Raw genomic sequence first — 19,041 nt, forward strand, 5'->3', positions numbered from 1 at the left:
CAGACTAGTGCCGCAATAATGGCGGACAAATGCGTTTACATTTTTCCACATAAATACGGAATAACATCATAAATAGCTCTTACTTTTGGACGAGCTTCCATCAGAATCTTGGGCAAGGTGTCCTTTGTCCAAAATAATCGTTGCTTGGTTGTAAAACGTCGTCTTCAACTTCGGAATTAGCAGCTAACAATAGCTATGTGGCCACAACATGCCCAAATCCCCAAAACGCAATACTAAGGAAATTCCGAAAATAGCAATATACTCGCATAAACTGATATAACTCGGTTTAAAATAACTTCGTTATGATGTTTCTAACACCTATATCGAATTAAATTACAGACGGATATAGCTAAGGCCGATAACTGAGCGTTTCAAAATGCCATCTTGAGGTCTTGCTTTGCGCAATGACGAACGACGAAAAGAGAGCTCACTTCGTTCCTTGGCCTTTTATAAGCTCTGAGAACTACGTAGACACTCCATTCCACTTCTCATTGGTTACTGACATCCAGGGGAAGGCGGGTGCAGTTCATGTCGACCCATAGGATACATACAGAGCTTTAAACTGATCTGAGAACAGAGCCTCGTTTTCAGACCTTCGCAGTTCCTGTCATGGATTTCGCTGCAGAAAGAGTTCTGGTTCACCCACAGACATAATTCAAACGGTTTTAGAAACTAGAGATTGTTTTCTATCCAATGGTAATAATAATATGCATATTGTACGAGCAAGAATTGAGTACGAGGCAGTTTAATTTGGGAACGATAAATGTCCAAGTTGAAACAGCACCCCCTGTAGTGTCAAGAGGTTATTAAAGCCTGAAACTATGTCTAAAGCCTGGTCACAGCCTGAGGAAGCCATTGGAAAAGGAATCTGGTTGATACCCCTTTAAATGGAGGTTAGACGGGCCAGGGAACACAGATTTTTTTATTTAAATATCACTTCCGGGTTACATTTTCTCAGGTTTTCGTTTGCAGAATAAGTATTGTTATACTCACAGACAATATTTTGACAGTTTTGGAAACTTTGGAGTGTTTTCTATCCTAATCTGTAAATTATATGCATATTCTACGATCTGGGCCGGAGAAAATGTCCGTTTACGTTGGGCACGTTATTGAAAAAATATATATATTCTGACCCCTAGCGCTAAGAAGTTAAACAAGACTGTTTGTGTATATGCTAGTATTTGAAGAAAGCGCTACAGGAGGAGTACAGAGACAAATAGCAGCAGTAAATCCTGTGGAGCTAAGAGCAGTAGACAGCAGAAGGCTTTGTGTTGATCTATAGTGGAACCACCTCACTTTACCACTTACCTCAGCCCTGAAGAATACCCCCAGCACCCCAATGGCCTGCACTCCATCATAGTGTGTGTGCGTGTGCACAAACATTCGTTTGCGACCCATTCCTCTTTGTGACACACACACACACACACACACACACACACACACACACACACACACACACACACACACACACACACACACACACACACACACACACACACACACGGGTGGCTGTAAGGGCATTTGTCTCAGCTGCCCTAGCCCTCACTTCTCTGTGACGCCTTTGCCAAAGGAGGTGTGTGAATGGAGGTTAGTATGTAGTCTATATGGTATGTATTGGTGTATATGAGGGCTAAGGGGTGAGTGGAGATGGAGCTCGTGATAACATGGGCCAAGACAGGGGGAAATGGAACGATAATATAGACCTGTAGGATCCAGACATTCAGAGAAACCTGAGAGCATTAATGTTGCGCTAACCTTTTCAGAACACTAACAGAAGTTGTATATCTGTTCTATTTGTATCTAGGCACAAATACAATGTTTATTAGCACGAGTGCTATCAGAATCCAATCAAACTGCTATCAGAATACAATCAGAACACTATCAAAATGCTAGTAAAATCAAATCAAATGTATTTATAAAGCCCATTTTACATCAGCAGATGTCACAAAATGCTTATACAGAAAACCCAAACAGCAAGCAATGCAGATGTAGAAGCGTGGTGGCTAGGAAAAACTCCCTAGAAAGGCAGGAACCTAGGAAGAAACCTAGAGAGAAACCAGGGTCTGAGAGGTGGCCAGTCCTCTTCCGGCTGTGCCGGGTTCGGATTATAAGAGTACATAGCCATTAAGGCCAGATTGTTCTTCAAGATGTTCAAACATTCATAGATGACCAGCAGGGTCAAATAATAATCACAGTGGTTGTAGAGGGTGCAAAAGGTCATCACCTCAGGAGTAAATGTCAGTTGGCTTTTCATAGCCGAGCATTCAGAGGTCGAGACAGCAGGTGCGGTAGAGAGGGAGAGAGAGGGCCGAAAACAGCAGGTCCGGGACAAGGTAGCACGTCCGGTGAACAGGTCAGAGTTCCATCTCTGCAGGCAGAACAGTTGAAACTGGAGCAGCAGCATGACAAGGTAGCACGTCCGGTGAACAGGTTAGGGTTCCATCTCCACAGGCAGAACTGTTGAAACTGGAGCAGCAGCACGACAAGGTGGACTGGGGATGGGGACAGCCAGGAGTCGTCAGGCCAGGTAGTTCTGAGGCATGGTCCTAGAGCTGTAACCCCACCCACTTTGCCCAAGCACAGCCCCCACACCACTAGAGGGATATTTACAGACCACCAACTTACAAGGCTGAGTATAGCCCATGAAGATCTCCTCCCCCGCAAGCCCGAGGGGACGCAAAACTGGACAGGAAGATCACGTCAGTGACTCAACCCACTCAAGTCGAGTATAGCGAATAAAGCCTGGCACGACGTTACGCACCCCTTATAGGTACGGCATGGGAGAACACTAGTAAGCCAGTGACTCAACCCCCGCAATAGGGTCAGAGCCAGAGAATCCCAGTGGAGAGAGTGGAGCCAGCCATGCAGAGACAGCAAGGGCGGTTCGTCACTCCAGTGCCTTGCCATTCACCTTTGCACCCCTGGGCCAGACTACACTCAATCATAGGACCTACTGATGAGATGAGTCTTCAGTAAAGACTTAAAAGTCGAGACCGAGTCTGCGTCTCTGATGGATAGGCAGACCATTCCATAAAAATGGAGCTCTATAGGAGAAAGCCCTGCCTCCAGCTGTTTTCTTAAAAATGTTAAGGACAATAAGGAGGTACAGTGGGGCAAAAAAGTATTTAGTCAGCCACCAATTGTGCAAGTTCTCCCACAAGATGAGAGAGGCCTGTAATTTTCATCATAGGTACACTTCAACTATGACAGACAAAATGAGAAAAAGAAATCCAGAAAATCACATTGTAGGATTTTTAATGAATTTATTTGCAATTTCTGGCTCTCACAGACCTGTAACTTCTTCTTTAAGAGGCTCCTCTGTCCTCCACTCGTTACCTGTATTAATGACACCTGTTTGAACTTGTTATCAGTATAAAAGACACCTGTCCACAACCTCAAACAGTCACACTCCAAACTCCACTATGGCCAAGACCAAAGAGCTGTCAAAGGACACCAGAAACAAAATTGTAGACCTGCACCAGGCTGGGAAGACTGAATCTGCAATAGGTAAGCAGCTTGGTTTGAAGAAATCAACTGTGGGAGCAATTATTAGGAAATGGAAGACACACAAGACCACTGATAATCTCCCTCGATCTGGGGCTCCACGCAAGATCTCACCCCGTGGGGTCAATATGATCACAAGAACGGTGAGCAAAAATCCCAGAACCACACGGGGGGACCTAGTGAATGACCTGCAGAGAGCTGGGACCAAAGTAACAAAGCCTACCATCAGTAACACACTACGCCGCCAGGGACTCAAATCCTGCAGTGCCAGACGTGTCCCCCTGCTTAAGCCAGTACATGTCCAGGCCCGTCTGAAGTTTGCTAGAGAGCATTTGGATGATCCAGAAGAAGATTGGGAGAATGTCATATGGTCAGATGAAACCAAAATATAACTTTTTGGTAAAAACTCAACTCGTCGTGTTTGGAGGACAAAGAATGCTGAGTTGCATCCAAAGAACACCATACCTACTGTGAAGCATGGGGGTGGAAACATCATGCTTTGGGGATGTTTTTCTGCAAAGGGACCAGGACGACTGATCCGTGTAAAGGAAAGAATGAATGGGGCCATGTATCGTGAGATTTTGAGTGAAAACCTCCTTCCATCAGCAAGGGCATTGAAGATGAAACGTGGCTGGGTCTTTCAGCATGACAATGATCCCAAACACACCGCCCGGGCAACGAAGGAGTGGCTTCGTAAGAAGCATTTCAAGGTCCTGGAGTGGCCAGTCTCCAGATCTCAACCCCATAGAAATTCTTTGGAGGGAGTTGAAAGTCCGTGTTGCCCAGCAACAGCCCCAAAACATCACTGCTCTAGAGGAGATCTGCATGGAGGAATGGGCCAAAATACCAGCAACAGTGTGTGAAAACCTTGTGAAGACTTACAGAAAACGTTTGACCTCTGTCATTGCCAACAAAGGGTATATAACAAAGTATTGAGATAAACTTTTGTTATTGACCAAATACTTATTTTCCACCATAATTTGCAAATAAATTCATTAAAAATCCTACAATGTGATTTTCTGGATTTTTTTTCTCATTTTGTCTGTCATAGTTGAAGTGTACCTATGATGAAAATTACAGGCCTCTCTCATCTTTTTAAGTGGGAGAACTTGCACAATTGGTGGCTGACTAAATACTTTTTTGCCCCACTGTATACCTTATTGTGACCGTAGCGTACGTGTAGGTATATACGACAGGATCAAATCAGAGAGATAGGTAGCGGCAAGTCTATTTAATGCTTTGTAATTTAGCAATAAAACCTAGAAATCCACCCTAGCCTTAACAGGAAACCAGTGTAGAGAGGCACGGGAGTGATATGATTGAATTTGTTGGTTCTAGTCAAGATTCTAGCAGATGTATTTAGCACTAACTGAAGTTTATTTAGTGCTTTATCCGGGAATCCAAAGAGTAGAGCATTGCAGTAGTGTCATCTAGAAGTGACAAAAGCATGGGTTAGCTTTTATGCATAATTTTTGGACACAAAGTTTGAAGAATATATGGAAGATAGAAAAAGCTGCTCTTGAAGTATTCTTGAAATGTTCATCAAAAGAGAGATCAGGGTCCAGAGGTCCTGAGGTCCTTCACAGTTTTATTTGAGACGACTACAACCACCAAGATTAATTGTCAGATCAAACAGCAGATCTCTTTGTTTCTTGGGACGTAGAACTAGCATCTCGGTTTGGTCCGAGTTTAAAAGTAAAACGTTTGCTTCCATCCACTTCCTTATGTCTGAAACATAGGCTTCCAAGGTAGGCAATTTTGGGGCTTCACCATGTTTCATTGAAATGTACAGCTGTGTGTCGTCCGCATAGCAGTGAAAGTTGACATTTTGTTTTTCCAAATGACATCACCAAGAGGTAGAATATATAGTGAAAACAATAGTGGGCCTACAACGGAACCTTGAGGAACACCGAAACTTACCATTGATTTGTCAGAGGACGAACTGATATCTTTCCAACAGATAAGATCTAAACCAGGCAAGAACTTGTCCGTGTAGATCAATTAGAGTTTCCAATCTCTTCAAAAGAATGTGGTGATCGACTGTGTCAAAAGCAGGACTTAGGTCTAGGGGCACAAGGACAGATTCAGAGCCTTGGTCTGATGCCATTAAAAGGGGATTCATCACCTTCAAGAGTGCAGTCTCAGTACTATGATGGGGTCTAAACCCTGACTGGAGTGTTTTGTATACATTATTTGTCTTGAGAGGAATGGGAGATTCGATATAGGCCGATTTATAATTGTAATTTTATTATTATGGGTCAAGGTTTGGCTTTTTCAGGAGAGGCTTTATTACTGCCACTTTTAGTGAGTTTGGTACACATCCGGAGGATAGGGAGCCGTTTATTACTTTCAACATAGGAGGGCCAAGCACAGGAAGTAACTCTTTCAGTAGTTTAGTTGGAATAGGGTCCAGTAGGCAGCTGGAAGGTTTAGAGGCCATGACTATTTTCATGAATGTGTTGATTGAGACAGGATTTTAAAACTTTGGTATCTCCATTGATCCTTGGTCCTGTCAGGTCTGTGTAGTGCTGAAGTAAAGGCCATCCACACTTGGGGAAGGCTGCTTTTTAGTTAGCTTTGCGACAGTATCAAAAATATATTTTGAATTGTTTTTATTCTCCTCAATTAGGTTGGAAAAGTAGGCTCATCGCGCAGCAGTGAGGGCTCTTCAATATCGCACGGTAGTCGGAAGACTTCCAGTTTGGGGGAGCGCCATTTACATTCCAATTTTCTGGAAGCTTGCTTCAGGGCTTGGTTATTTTCTGTATACCAGGAAGCAAATTTCTTGTGACAAATGTTTTTTGTTTTTAGAGGTGCGACTGCATCTAGGGTTTTACGCAAGGTTAAATGTAGATCCTTGGTTAGGTGGTTAACTGATTTTTGTACTCTGAAGTCCTTGGGTAGGTGGAGGGAGTCTGGAAGGGCATCTAGCAGTCTTTGGGTTGTCTGAGAATTTATAGCGTGGCTTTTGATAATCCGTAGTTGTGATCTGAGCAGATTATTTGTTGCGATTGCAAATGTAAAATGGTGGTCCGATAATCCAGGATTATGAGGAAAAAAACATTTAGATCCACAATATTTATTCCATGGGACAAAACTAGATCCAGGGTATGACCGTGGCAATGCGTAGTTTCAGAGACATGTTGGACAAAACCCTTTCAGTCGATGATGGCTCCGAAAGCCTTTTGGAGTGGGTCTGTGGACTTTTCCATGTGAATATTGAAGTCACCAAAAATGTGAATATTATCTGCCATGACTACAAGGTCTGATAAGAATTCAGGGAACTCAGTGAGGAACACTGTATACGGCACATGGGGCCTGTAAACAGTGCCCATAAAAAGTGATTGAGTAGGCTGCGTAGATTTGATGACTAGAAGCTCAAAAGACAAAAAAGTAGTATTTTTTGTGGGGGTTAAATTGAAATTTGCTATCGTAAATGTTAGCAACACCTCCGCCTTTGCGGATGCGCGGGGGATATGGTCACTGCTGTAACCTGGAGGAGAGTCTTCATTTAACACAGTAAATTAATCAGGCTTGAGTCATGTTTCAGTCAGGCCAATCACATCAAGGTTATGATCAGTGTTTAGTTCATTGACTATGACTGCCTTAGAAGTGAAGGATCTAACATTAAGTAGTCCTATTTTGAGATGTGAGATATTATTACTTACTCTATAAATAACGACAAGAATGGAGGATGTCTTTATTCCAGTGAATTTTCTAGGGCGAACACCGCCATGTTTAGTTTTGCCTGACGTATATCGAGGCACGGACACGGTGACAATGGGGAAAGCTGAGCTGACTACGCTGACTGTGCGAGTGGCAGACTCCATCAAGCTGGCAGGCAGGCTAACATCCTGTTGCCTGGCCTGCACCCTATCTCATTGTGGAGATAGAGGAGTTAGAGCCATGTCTATGTTGGTAGATAAGATGCGAGCACCCCTCCAGCTAGGATGGAGTCCATCACTCCTCAGCAGCCCAGGCTTGGTCCTGTTTGTGTGTGAGTACCAGAAAGAAGGCCAATCGTCTACATATTCAATCTTTTTGGAGGGGCAGAAAACAGTTTACAACCAGCGATTGAGGTGTGAGTCTCAATGTGTGTTGAAGAGCTCAACACTCCACCTAACAGAGACAATTACTCCATGTCGACACATCTATTAGAAGAATTCTATCAGAATATAGAGGAACATAGAGGTCCAAGTGTCAAAAGCAGTCCCAAACTCTGGTCCCTCCGTGCACGAGCATTACTGAAATTACACATCAATTAAGATGAGAGCAGAATGCCACTTTCTCCCTCTCTCTCATCCTTTCTCTCTTCCTCTGTTTTTCTCCTTTTAATCTTTGTCTTTCAGTAGTGTGGTTGAGAATAATTTTGTTTAAATAGGGGAAATCATGTTTGCTTTGATATAACAACAAAAAATCTGAAACAACCTGAGGCTGATTAACATGTTACACACAGACAAGACCAACACAGTATCTGACAAACACACTTCAACTCTCTCTTTCTCTCACTCACTTCATCTCTCTCTCCCTCTCCCAGAGCATTCTGCTGACTCTAGGAATTATGATCTGTTTCCTGTCCTCAGGAATAATAGCATGCAGGAACAGAACAGGGCCCCTCTATTTGTGTGACCCCCTCTCAGTAACAGACAATAAGCCTCTGGAACAGTAGTGGGGAGTCCACGTCTGAATAGTGTGGTTAATGAGAATGTTAACAGTGTGTGTGTGTGTGTGCTAGACGAACTCAATGCCTTTCATTTGGACACACCTACTCATTCAAGGGTTTTTATTTATTTTTACTATTTTCTACATTGTAGAATTCATTAAATAGTACCCGCAAAACACCAGTATCAACGTCAACAGTGAAGAGGCGACTCCAGAATGTTGGCCTTCTAGACAGAGTTCCTCTGTCCAGTGTCTGTGTTCTTTTGCCCATCTTAATATTTTGTTTTTATTGGCCAGTCTGAGATATGGCTTTTTCTTTGCAACTCTGCCTAGAAGGCCAGCATCCCAGAGTCGCCTCTTCACTGTTGTCGTTGAGACTGGTGTTTTGCGGGTACTATTTAATGAAGCTGCCAGTTGAGGACTTGTGAGGCATATGTTTCTCAAACTAGACACTTTAATGTACTTGTCCTCTTGCTCAGTTGTGCACCGGGGCCTCCCACTCCTCTTTCTATTCTGGTTAGAGACAGTTTGCGCTGTTCTGTGAAGGGAATAGTACACAGCGCTGTACGAGATCTTCAGTTTCTTGCCAATTTCTCACATGGAATAACCTTCATTTCTCAGAACAAGAATAGACTGACAAGCTTCAGAAGAAAATCTTTGTTTCTGGCCATGTTGAGCCTGTAATCGAACCCACAAATGCTGATGCTCCAGATACTCAACTAGTCTAAAGAAGGCCAGTTTTATTTCTTCTTTAATCAGAACAAGTTTTCAGCTGTGCTAACATAATTGCAAAAGGGTTTTCTAATGATCAATTAGGTTTTTTAAATTATAAACTTGGATTAGCTAACACAACGTGCAATTGGAACACAGGAGGGATGGTTGCTGATAATGGGCCTCTGTACGCCTATGTAGATATTCCATAGAAAATCAGCCGTTTTCCAGCTTCAATAGTCATTTACAACATTAACAATGTCTACACTGTATTTCTGATCAATTTTGTGTTATTTGAATGGGCAGAAAATGTGCTTTTCTTTCAAAAACAAAGACATTTCTAAGTGACCCCAAACTTTTGAACGATAGTGTGTGTGTGTGTGTGTGTGTGTGTGTGTGTGTGTGTGTGTGTGTGTGTGTGTGTGTGTGTGTGTGTGTGTGTGTGTGTGTGTGTGTGTGTGTGTGTGTGTGTGTGTGTGTGTGTGTGTGTGTGTGTGTGTGTGTGTGAGTATATATATATATATATAGAATATATATATGTGTGTGTATGTACAGTTGAAGTCTGAAGTTTACATACACCATAGCCAAATACATTTAAACTGTTTTTCACAAATCCTGACATTTAATCCCAGTAACAATTCCCTGTATTAGAGGTCAGTTAGGATCACCACTTTATTTTAAGAATGTGAAATGTCAGAATAATAGTAGAGAGAATGATTTCTTTCAGCTTTTATTTCTTTCATCACATTCCAGTGGGTCAGAAGTTCACATACACTCAATTAGTATTTGGTAGCATTGCCTTTAAATTGTTTAACTTGGGTCAAACTTTTCAGGTAGCCTTCCACAAGCTTCCCACAATAAATTGGTTGAATTTTGGCCCATTCCTCCTGACAGAGCTGGAGTAACTGAGTCAGGTTTGTAAGCCTCCTTGCTCGCACACGCTTTTTCAGTTCTGCCCACAAATGTTCTATAGGATTGAGGTCTGGGCTTTGTGATGGCTACTCCAATACCTTGACTTTGTTGTCCTTAAGCCATTTTGACACAACTTTGGAAGTATGCTTGGGGTCATTGTCCATTTGGAAGACCCATTTGCGACCAAGCTTTAACTGCTTATGGCTGCATCCCGCTACCGGGATCGATATGACAGCAGCCAGATAAAGTGCAGGGCGCCAAATTCAAAAAACAGAAATCTCATAATTAAATTTCCTCAAAGATACATGTGTCTTATATCATTTTAAAGGTATTCTTGTTGTTAATCCCACCAAAGTGTCCGATTTCAAATATGCTTTTCAGCGAAAGCACTACAAACGATTATGTTAGGTCACCATCAAACCACAATAAGATTTTCCAGCGAAAGATAGCAGTCAGAAAAAGCAGAAATAGAGATAAAAGTAATCACTAACCTTTGATTATCTTCATCAGATGACACTCATAGGACTTCATGTTACACAATACATGCATGTTTTGTTTGATAAAGTTCATATTTATAACAAAAAATCTGAGTTTACATTGGCGCGTTAGATTCACTAGTTCCAAAAACATCCAATGATAGTGCATAGCCACATCGTTTCAACAGAAATACTCATCATAAATGTAGATGATAATATAAGTTATACACATGGAATTATAGATATACCTCTCCTTAATGCAACCGCTGTGTCAGATTTCAAAAACTTTACGGTAAAAGCAAATCATGCAATAATCTGAGACGGAGCTCAGAACAATAGCCAAATTAGCCGCCATGTTGGACTCAACAGAAACCAGAAAATACATGATAAATGTTTCCTTACCTTTGATGAACTTCCTAGGAATCCCAGGTCCACAATAAATGCTTGATTTGTTCGATAATGTCCGTTATTTATGTCCAATTAGCTACTTTGGTTCGCACCTTCGGTAAACAATTCCAAAGTCAGAAAGCGCCTCTACTATAACGTGACGAAATGTCCAAAAGTTCCGTAACAGTCAGTAGAAACATGTCAAACGATGTACTGAATCAATCTTTAGAATGTTGTTAACATACATCTTGAATAACGTTCCAACCGGAAAATTCAATTGACTTCAGAAGAGCGATGGAACGGACGTCCTACTCATGTGAAGGCGCATGGTGAATGCGTGATCAGCCCGTGGAAGTGATTACTCATTCCTTTCTCCTTCGGCCCCCCTTCACATTAGAGTCATCAGACAAAGTTCTGTTGACTATTGACATCTAGTGAAAGCCGTAGGAAGCGAAAACTCATCTATATCTTGCTGTCATTTCAATTGAGAGCATGGTTGAAAATCTGACACCTCAGAAACAATTCAAACAGGAAGTTTTTGCCTGCCATATGAGTTCTGTTATACTCACAGACATAATTCAAACAGTTTTAGAAACTTCAGAGTGTTTTCTATCCAATATGAATAATAATATGCATATATTAGCAACTGGGAGCAGGCCGTTTAATATGGGCACCTCTGTCAGGCCGTTTAATATGGGCACCTCTGTGCACCTTTCATCCGAGCTACTCAATACTGCCCCTGCAGCCATAAGAAGTTAACTTCCTGACTGATGTCTTGAGATGTTGCTTCAATATATCCACATAATTTTCCTGCCTCATGATGCCATCTATTTTGTGAAGTGCACCAGTCCCTCCTGCAGCAAAGCACCCCCACAACATGATGCTGACATCCCCAGTGCTTCACGGATGGGATGGTGTTCTTCGGCTTGCAAGACACCCCCTTTTTCCTCCAAACATAACAATGGTCATTATAGCCAAACAGTTATATTTTTGTTTCATCAGACCAGAGGACATTTCTTCAAAAAGTACGATCTTTGTCATCATGTGCAGTTGCAAACCGAAGTCTATCTTTTTTATGGTGGTTTTGGAGCAGTGGCTTCTTCCTTGCTGAGCGGTCTTTCAGGTTATGTCGATATAGGACTCGTTTTACTGTGGATATAGATACTTGTGTACCTGTTTCCTCCAGCATCTTCACAAGGTCCTTTGCTTTTGTTCTGGGTTTGATTTGCACTTTTCGCACCAAAGTACATTAATCTCTAGGAGACAGAACGCGTCTCCTTCCTGAGTGGTATGACGGCTGCGTGGTTCCAGGGTGTTTATACTTGCATGTTATTGTTTGTACAGATGAACGTGGTACCTTCAGGCATTTGGAAATTGCTCCCAAGGATGAACCAGACTTGTAGAGGTCTCCAATTTCTTTTCTGAGGTCTTGGCTGATTTCTTTTGATTTTCCCATGATGTCAAGCAAGGAGGCACTGAGTTTGAAGGTAGGCCTTGAAATACATCCACCGGTACACCTCCAATTGACTCAAATTATGTAAATTAGCCTATCAGAAGCTTGGCTGGATTCACAACGAGTGTAGCTTTAATTTGGTATCTTACATGTGTGATTTAATGAAAGTTTGATTTTTATATCATTTTATTTGAATATGGCGCTCTGTATTTTCCCTGGCTATTGGCCAGGTGGGACGATTGCGTCCCACCTACCCCAGAGAGGTTAAAGGTAGGCCTTGAAATACATCCACAGTTCCACCTCCAATTGACTCAAATTATGTCAATTAGCCTATCAGAAGCTTCTAAAGCCATGACATAATTTTCTGGAATTTTCCAAGCTGTTTAAAGGCACAGTCAACTTAGTGTATGTAAACTTCTGACCCACTGGAAGTGTGATACAGTGAGTTTAAGTGAAGTAATCTGTCTGTAAACACTTGTTGGAAAAATTACTTGTGTTATGCACAAAGTAGATGTCCTAACCGAGTTGCCAAAACTATAGTTTGTTAACAAGAAATTTGTGGAGTGGTTGAAAAACGAGTTTTAATGACTCCAACCTAAGTGTATGTAAACTTCCGACTTCAACTGTATGTGTGTATGTGTATATATACTTCAAAAAGATATATTATTATCTTAAGGTTAGTTATACTATTTTGATATTGATAACTGCACTGTTGGTTAGATCATGCAAGTTAAGCATTTCAAATCTCATACTCACCACACACACAAACACACCACACGGTTGGCTGGCTTCGCTATCAATCTTGCCCCCTCTCTCCCTGTGCTGGTTATCTTGACAGTAAGTACTTCACATATACAAATCTCCTTGGAGCTGAAGGGCAGGCAGAATGCTTAGCGGTGGCGTTGGGGCACTTAGTGCGATCTGCTGCTAGCCTCCACTCTGCTCCTCAAGAGTGTTTAGAGTGTGTCCTCAACCACCTAAATATTTATCACACAACTCCCCCAGGAATTTTAATGAGCACTGATGGAGAACAATCATCATGGAGGGGGGTGAAGGAAGGGAGAGAGACTGGTCTCTTTCATTGTTAATCAGTACGTTGCGCGTTACTCACTCAAAGTTCAAATTATAGATACAGCTCCCAATTTATGTAATATTCCTCCTTCTCTCATATATAAATATACATTATGCTTCTAACTGTGTGTGTGTGTGTGTGTGTGTGTGTGTGTGTGTGTGTGTGTGTGTGTGTGTGTGTGTGTGTGTGTGTGTGTGTGTGTGTGTGTGTGTGTGTGTGTGTGTGTGTGAGGGACAGGGCCACTCTTTAGAGTTCAGTACCCACGTTGTGTGTCGGCCGAGCCTCACGTGGAGACGGCGGAAGAAACCTGTGATATAACTCACACACCCCCTGCTGTCTCCCATCACACACACACAGGAATATATACACACACAGACTGGAACTCTCCATCTCTCAGTGGTAGGATCCTGAACTTTTTACGGGAGTGGCTAATACTGTCTAGAAGTCCTGGGGAGAAACCAGCAGGCTCTTTCTCCCTCTCTGTTACACTATTTTCTATTTTCTTCCCAGTCTTTGTGTTTCTTGTTCTAGAATCTGGGAGTATGTTAATGTGGGCAAAGAAAAAGAGAGGGAGGGATGTGGGTAGAGAAGTGACCAGTGAGAGGAAGAGGGGATGTGGGTAGAGAAGTGACCAGTGAGAGGATGTGCATACCTGTACTGGCTCTCTCATTCCTTCCCCGTCTTTCTCACACCTGGACCAGAACACTAACAAACCATTCTCGCAAACACACACACTCAGTCTTCGTCTGTGTGACCTTACAAAGGGTGAAGGTTTCTGGGAAATCATGTCTGTCCTTGAGACAGCTGAGGCTGTGGGGTCCAGACTTACTGAGTTGAACTACTGCTGTCTCATTGCTGCTACTGTTTGATGTCTGTATCCATCCTCATGTCCATGGTCATACAAATACCAGAAGCACTTCCAATGGCCTCTCCAAACCACATCAGATCCTCAGAGCCTGTCCCCTGTGAGTGTTTCTGCGTGAGAGAGAGGGGAAGAGAAAGAGAGGTCTCTATGAGGATGTTGAACTTTCTTTCCCTTCAACGGCTCGAAGAACTCTTTGGCTATGTTGGGATGTTTTTGTAGTGTTCTCTCTCTCTGCTGTGTGAAAGGGTTGCTGTGATTTATTGACAGGACTTTCAGTGATACTGGAATTCCTTAGCGTTACATGCCAACTCAGAGTGCCTTAATCACCTGTGGGCTTTATCGACCGTGATCACATTCAGAGAGAGTGGTTTACACCTTTAATGGTAGAAAGGAAGAGGGGAAGGAGGATTCAGGTGTCGATGATGATGTTGACAATGGTGGTGATGACGATGATATTGATGATGGTTTGGCAACTGTGGCAATGAGGTTATTCAGGATGTAGTGTGATGTGATATCAGTGGTGTTGTTGCTGCTGCTCCTGGCTACCTGAAGAGAAAGGGAAAACGGTTTCATCAGCACTTCCATATACTCAGAGGAAACATCCATTTCTCTCGGTGTCTCCGGATTCACCTCAGACGTAAATGAACATTTATTGATACCTGCGTTGCCTGGGAAACAACATTGCCTGTAGGGATCAGGTATACAGTCAGTTTGTCATCGTTGTGTCTCTCCCTATGTGATCCCTCTTCTGCGACCATCGCAACTTGACACACACTACCCATGATGCATGGCGGGGTTTATGGACTGTGAACAGATCATGGTCGCATCCTGAGGATGCGTGTGATATAGCTTTATCACTCTAATTTTAAATCCCCTACAGATGTAATATTTACTCAAATCTTCTGTCTTCAGAGAGCAATCCACTCAACATAGCACATTTTCTAGAACCCATTTCTGTTATCACTGTTGCATATTTCCAGACATGTGGAGAATACTATTTTAAACAGGATATACCATGACCTTGGATTCTGTTCCAAATCAGATCCATATGAAGATTATATTGTTCCCCATCTGTTAGCAGTTCTTGTTGAATAATTCAGTACATTCTCTGTCAGTTAGGGGTGAGTTGACTCTGTTCTAATTAGGTTTTAAATCTCTGAGCAGGTTGAATTTCTGTGTGTGTGTGTGTGTGTGTGTGTGTGTGTGTGTGTGTGTGTGTGTGTGTGTGTGTGTGTGTGTGTGTGTGTGTGTGTGTGTGTGTGTGTGTGTGTGTGTGTGTGTGTGTGTGTGTGTGTGTGTGTGTGTGTGTGTGTGTGTGTGTGTGAGAGAGATATCCGTCACGTGTGATATCCACCAGGTACAAAATGACTCATAGTAGATTACCTGGATTTTGAGCGGCACTCTTTGTTATGCGGGAGTACTGAAATTAAAGTGTGTTCTATCTATGGTCTTCAGTGTGTTAGGACTTGACAGGTCTTTATCAGTATAAATACACTGTATTCCAGGTCTTATAGATAGATGGACATCTGACTACTGACCAATCATAGAGATGCAGGAACAGGAAGTGTACCTCACCTCAGTCAGCTATGTTGATCGGAGAAGGTAATGTTGTCATGGTGAGGTGGGGCATAAGATGATTCTGTATGGATAGTAGCACTCAGCAGTGCCATCTCTGGCCACATACTGCCAGTGCATGGAATATTATAGTCAGTCCATGGTAGGGGCTGGGATTCCATTATAGTCCTTTCCCTCTTTATTCACTATTTATACATTCATCATTATTTTGCTCTGAACCCAACATTGCTGTAAGAATTGTTGCATAATGCAATTTCACTTTAATATGCCTTATTTGAGAATGTTGTTTCACCTATTATTTTCATTGAGGAGTGTTCGTTCTAGACACATGTTTATTTGTGTTATAACAGACTGGTTATAAAGTGTTTAAGTAGGCTTCGAGAGCTTTTTAACGTTATAAATGAGCTGAGGCGAACTCACCTTGAAACCCCTTTATTGGGGACAAAAACACCTGATATTAATTTCACTTTCGAAATGTTCTCCTTTAAAAATATAACATAATGTACTTATGGAGTTACTCCATTAATAACTCCTATAATTATATAACTTTATATAATTGACGTCCATTGCTGTAATAATGATTCTGTAAATATGGCTGTTTGTAGGCCTGGAACAGAACTGAATGTCAGAACTGAATGTCAGTAATGTAGCGTTCACAAATGGACTTTGTGAACTGACTACTAAAGGAGGGACGAGCTTTTGTCTGATGGCTGATGTAAAGACTGGACTAATAAAAACATTTTAAAAATGCACTTGAAGATTGATTGGAGGTTGCATTTCAAATAAAAATAACACATGAAAAACGTTTTGTAGTTAACTTTAATCAACTGCAACAAAGTTTGTGCGTTTGCGTGCATGCATGTGTGTGTGAGCCAGTGTGATTGAGGGCTGTGGAGCAGCTCAGAGATGTGGGTCCCTGTTCTGTAAAGGCTGAAGTAGCACCAAGCTAGGCTAATGCTGCTGTAGCGTTCCTGTGTAATAAGATCACCCAGAAACAGACATTTTCAAATGTTTTAGTGTCAGATAGAAAAGGAGCTCTCTGCCTTTATAATTTCACATCTCTATTCAGCCATGGACATGAGCACATCGGGAGTAACTGATACGTACTCTCCTTCTACTGAAAGAAATATGTAGCTAACCACTAAATCAACTGTAGAAATCTTGACAGTGAGTATGAGAACGTAACAGGGTTGTTCAGCAAACTTGTGTACGATTCAAAGATACGCGTAGATTTTTAGGATAACAACAAATTGCTGACTGTTTAACTGAGGGAGAGTGAGGTGACAAAATGATAATGAGAGAGAGCGAGAGGTATTTTCCAGGCTGTATCTTTGGTGGTCTCAGACAGGGTCTCAGTGGATTGTGAACCCAGTGCAGAACACAAAAGGGAAACAGAGGAGAGAGGGGGATGAGGGAGGAAGGAGGTTACACCACCAGAGTCCCACAATTCATCATGCTCTGGCACCCTCTGGATGAGAGAGGAGGGGGAGTCTGGGATTGGTGGCCAGTGAGACTTTGTGACCTCCCTTTCCCCTAGAGGGGATACTGACCTGTGTGTGTGTGAAAGAGAGTTAGACAGAGGATCTGAATATCTGTTTACATCCTATAGGCATCCTATAGAGAATTGTGCATATGTTTGATTTCGATAGATAGTGGTGGAATTAAAGTCTTTATAACAGGAAGTCTACTGTATCAACTGTATATCTACTGTTTCTACTGTAATGTACTGTTTCTGCTGAACTCTGACTGTAAAATTACCCTATTCTAAACACCATTCTCTAGTGACCATGAATGATGAGTTGTTTTTGTTTCTCCCTCTCTTTCCCCAGGAATACCTGCAAGGTGATAGCACCAAGGCACTGACAAAGTTAGGCTGGAAAGCAAAGATCACTTTTGAGGTGGGTGTTGCACTTTACTCTGCGTGTGTGCATATGTGTGCATGTGTGTGCTTGCGTGCACGTGTGCATGCATGCGTGTGTGTGTGGGTTTGTGTGTGTGCGTGTCTGTGTGCACATAACCCATGGTGGAACTGGAGATGCACAGCACGCTGGTCTTCTTCGATGACAGTCTTCCCAGCCAGCTTCTCCACTCTTCTTGTGTTGTCAGTAAACACAACATAAATTGGGAAGTTAAGCAGCTTCTTAATTAAGTTGCTAAACTAATGTTTTATAACATGTTATAATCATATACTGTACAAGCCTTATATGAGCAATAATAAGTAGGTTAAGTGTGATTGAACAAGCCAAGTTGGACGAATCTCCCACTTACCAACCACAGTACATCAACATGACTGAATAACGAGACAGCAGTCCTCTGAACAGATTTGATGTATACAATACATTTTGTTTCTCCATTATTTCCATATTTTTTGTCTTAGGGATTTTTCGATTCGGACCAATCATTTTATTAGGTTAACCTTTTTTCATGAATCTATACGAATTGTTTGATTATCAGTGTTTGGAAATGAATATTTAGGCTGCTATGTTAGGTTTAGAGTAGACAATATCTGTGTCTAAACTAAACCTCTATTTGACCCTTTAGGAACTGGTGAAAGAGATGGTTGATGCTGACATCCATCTCATGAAGAATAACCCTAACGCATAAAACCACATCCTGTGGATCAACCCAAACCTAGGGAATCATCTGAGCACTCCTGACCAGAGTGCACTGCGACTCAACAGTCGCAGCATGCGGTGAAAAGAATATAAAACTAGTCTGGATCATTTTTTTCATCACTTTGCTGTCCCAAACGAAGTTACTCAGTCTGTTTTTTTGCCTTATGCTATGGTGAGGGAAGATTATTCGATGCCTTTTAAATAATGCCATTCCTTATTTTTGTTTTTAATCTTAAGATAATTTTTCACGCTGATCATGATTTAGTAGCCTATATGGTGATAGGACTTTTAATTGTTTTTATTCTACACTGTCTCTGGGCAATATGGGATTGTATTGTTGTCTTGTGTTTGTTTGTTTTAATCGCCTGGCATATAGGTCACAGGTTGCAGTTTGTCCTTTTAGAAATAAATTAAGTATAACTTTAATTATTTGTTATTGTAAGATGACCAACAAATATGTTTTAGATGTAATTCAGCATTTGTGAAATCTTTTGTATTCCCATCTGACATATTTCATTCAGAATATAAAAATTTTGGTACAATAAAACTTGTTCTTTTGATACATTAGTTGGCCCTATATATGTGATTATTTTCTTGTATTTTCATACACAATCTTCTGCTCTTCTCCCCTTAATATACATTGTTTGTTATAAATGTATTGATAGACACATAGCACCACATATAATATATGTAGCCTAAATAACATAATTTTAACTATTTATAAAGATAGGCTATTTTATGTCACCCAATTGGCACTGCATAATCTCCCCGCCATTATTCCACAAAGATGTGTCTAGACTGGAGGACAC

The 19,041-nt window shown here is 41.7% G+C and overlaps 1 protein-coding gene across 2 annotated transcripts in view; it reads left to right on the plus strand.

Annotated features, from left to right (window-relative positions):
- The window catches only part of gmds (GDP-mannose 4,6-dehydratase), a 292,984-nt gene extending 274,185 nt beyond the window's left edge, over positions 1-18,799 (plus strand). For both annotated transcript variants that reach the window (XM_071346069.1, XM_071346070.1), the window contains 2 exons: positions 17,447-17,515; positions 18,159-18,799. In XM_071346069.1, coding sequence (XP_071202170.1) covers positions 17,447-17,515; positions 18,159-18,221 — 132 coding nt within the window. In that variant the 3' untranslated portion in view covers positions 18,222-18,799. The remainder of the gene's footprint in view (positions 1-17,446; positions 17,516-18,158) is intronic.
- Positions 18,800-19,041: the final 242 nt, after the last annotated feature.

This window comes from Salvelinus alpinus, chromosome 16, assembly GCF_045679555.1.
Source record: "Salvelinus alpinus chromosome 16, SLU_Salpinus.1, whole genome shotgun sequence".
Classification (NCBI taxonomy): Eukaryota; Metazoa; Chordata; class Actinopteri; order Salmoniformes; family Salmonidae; genus Salvelinus; species Salvelinus alpinus.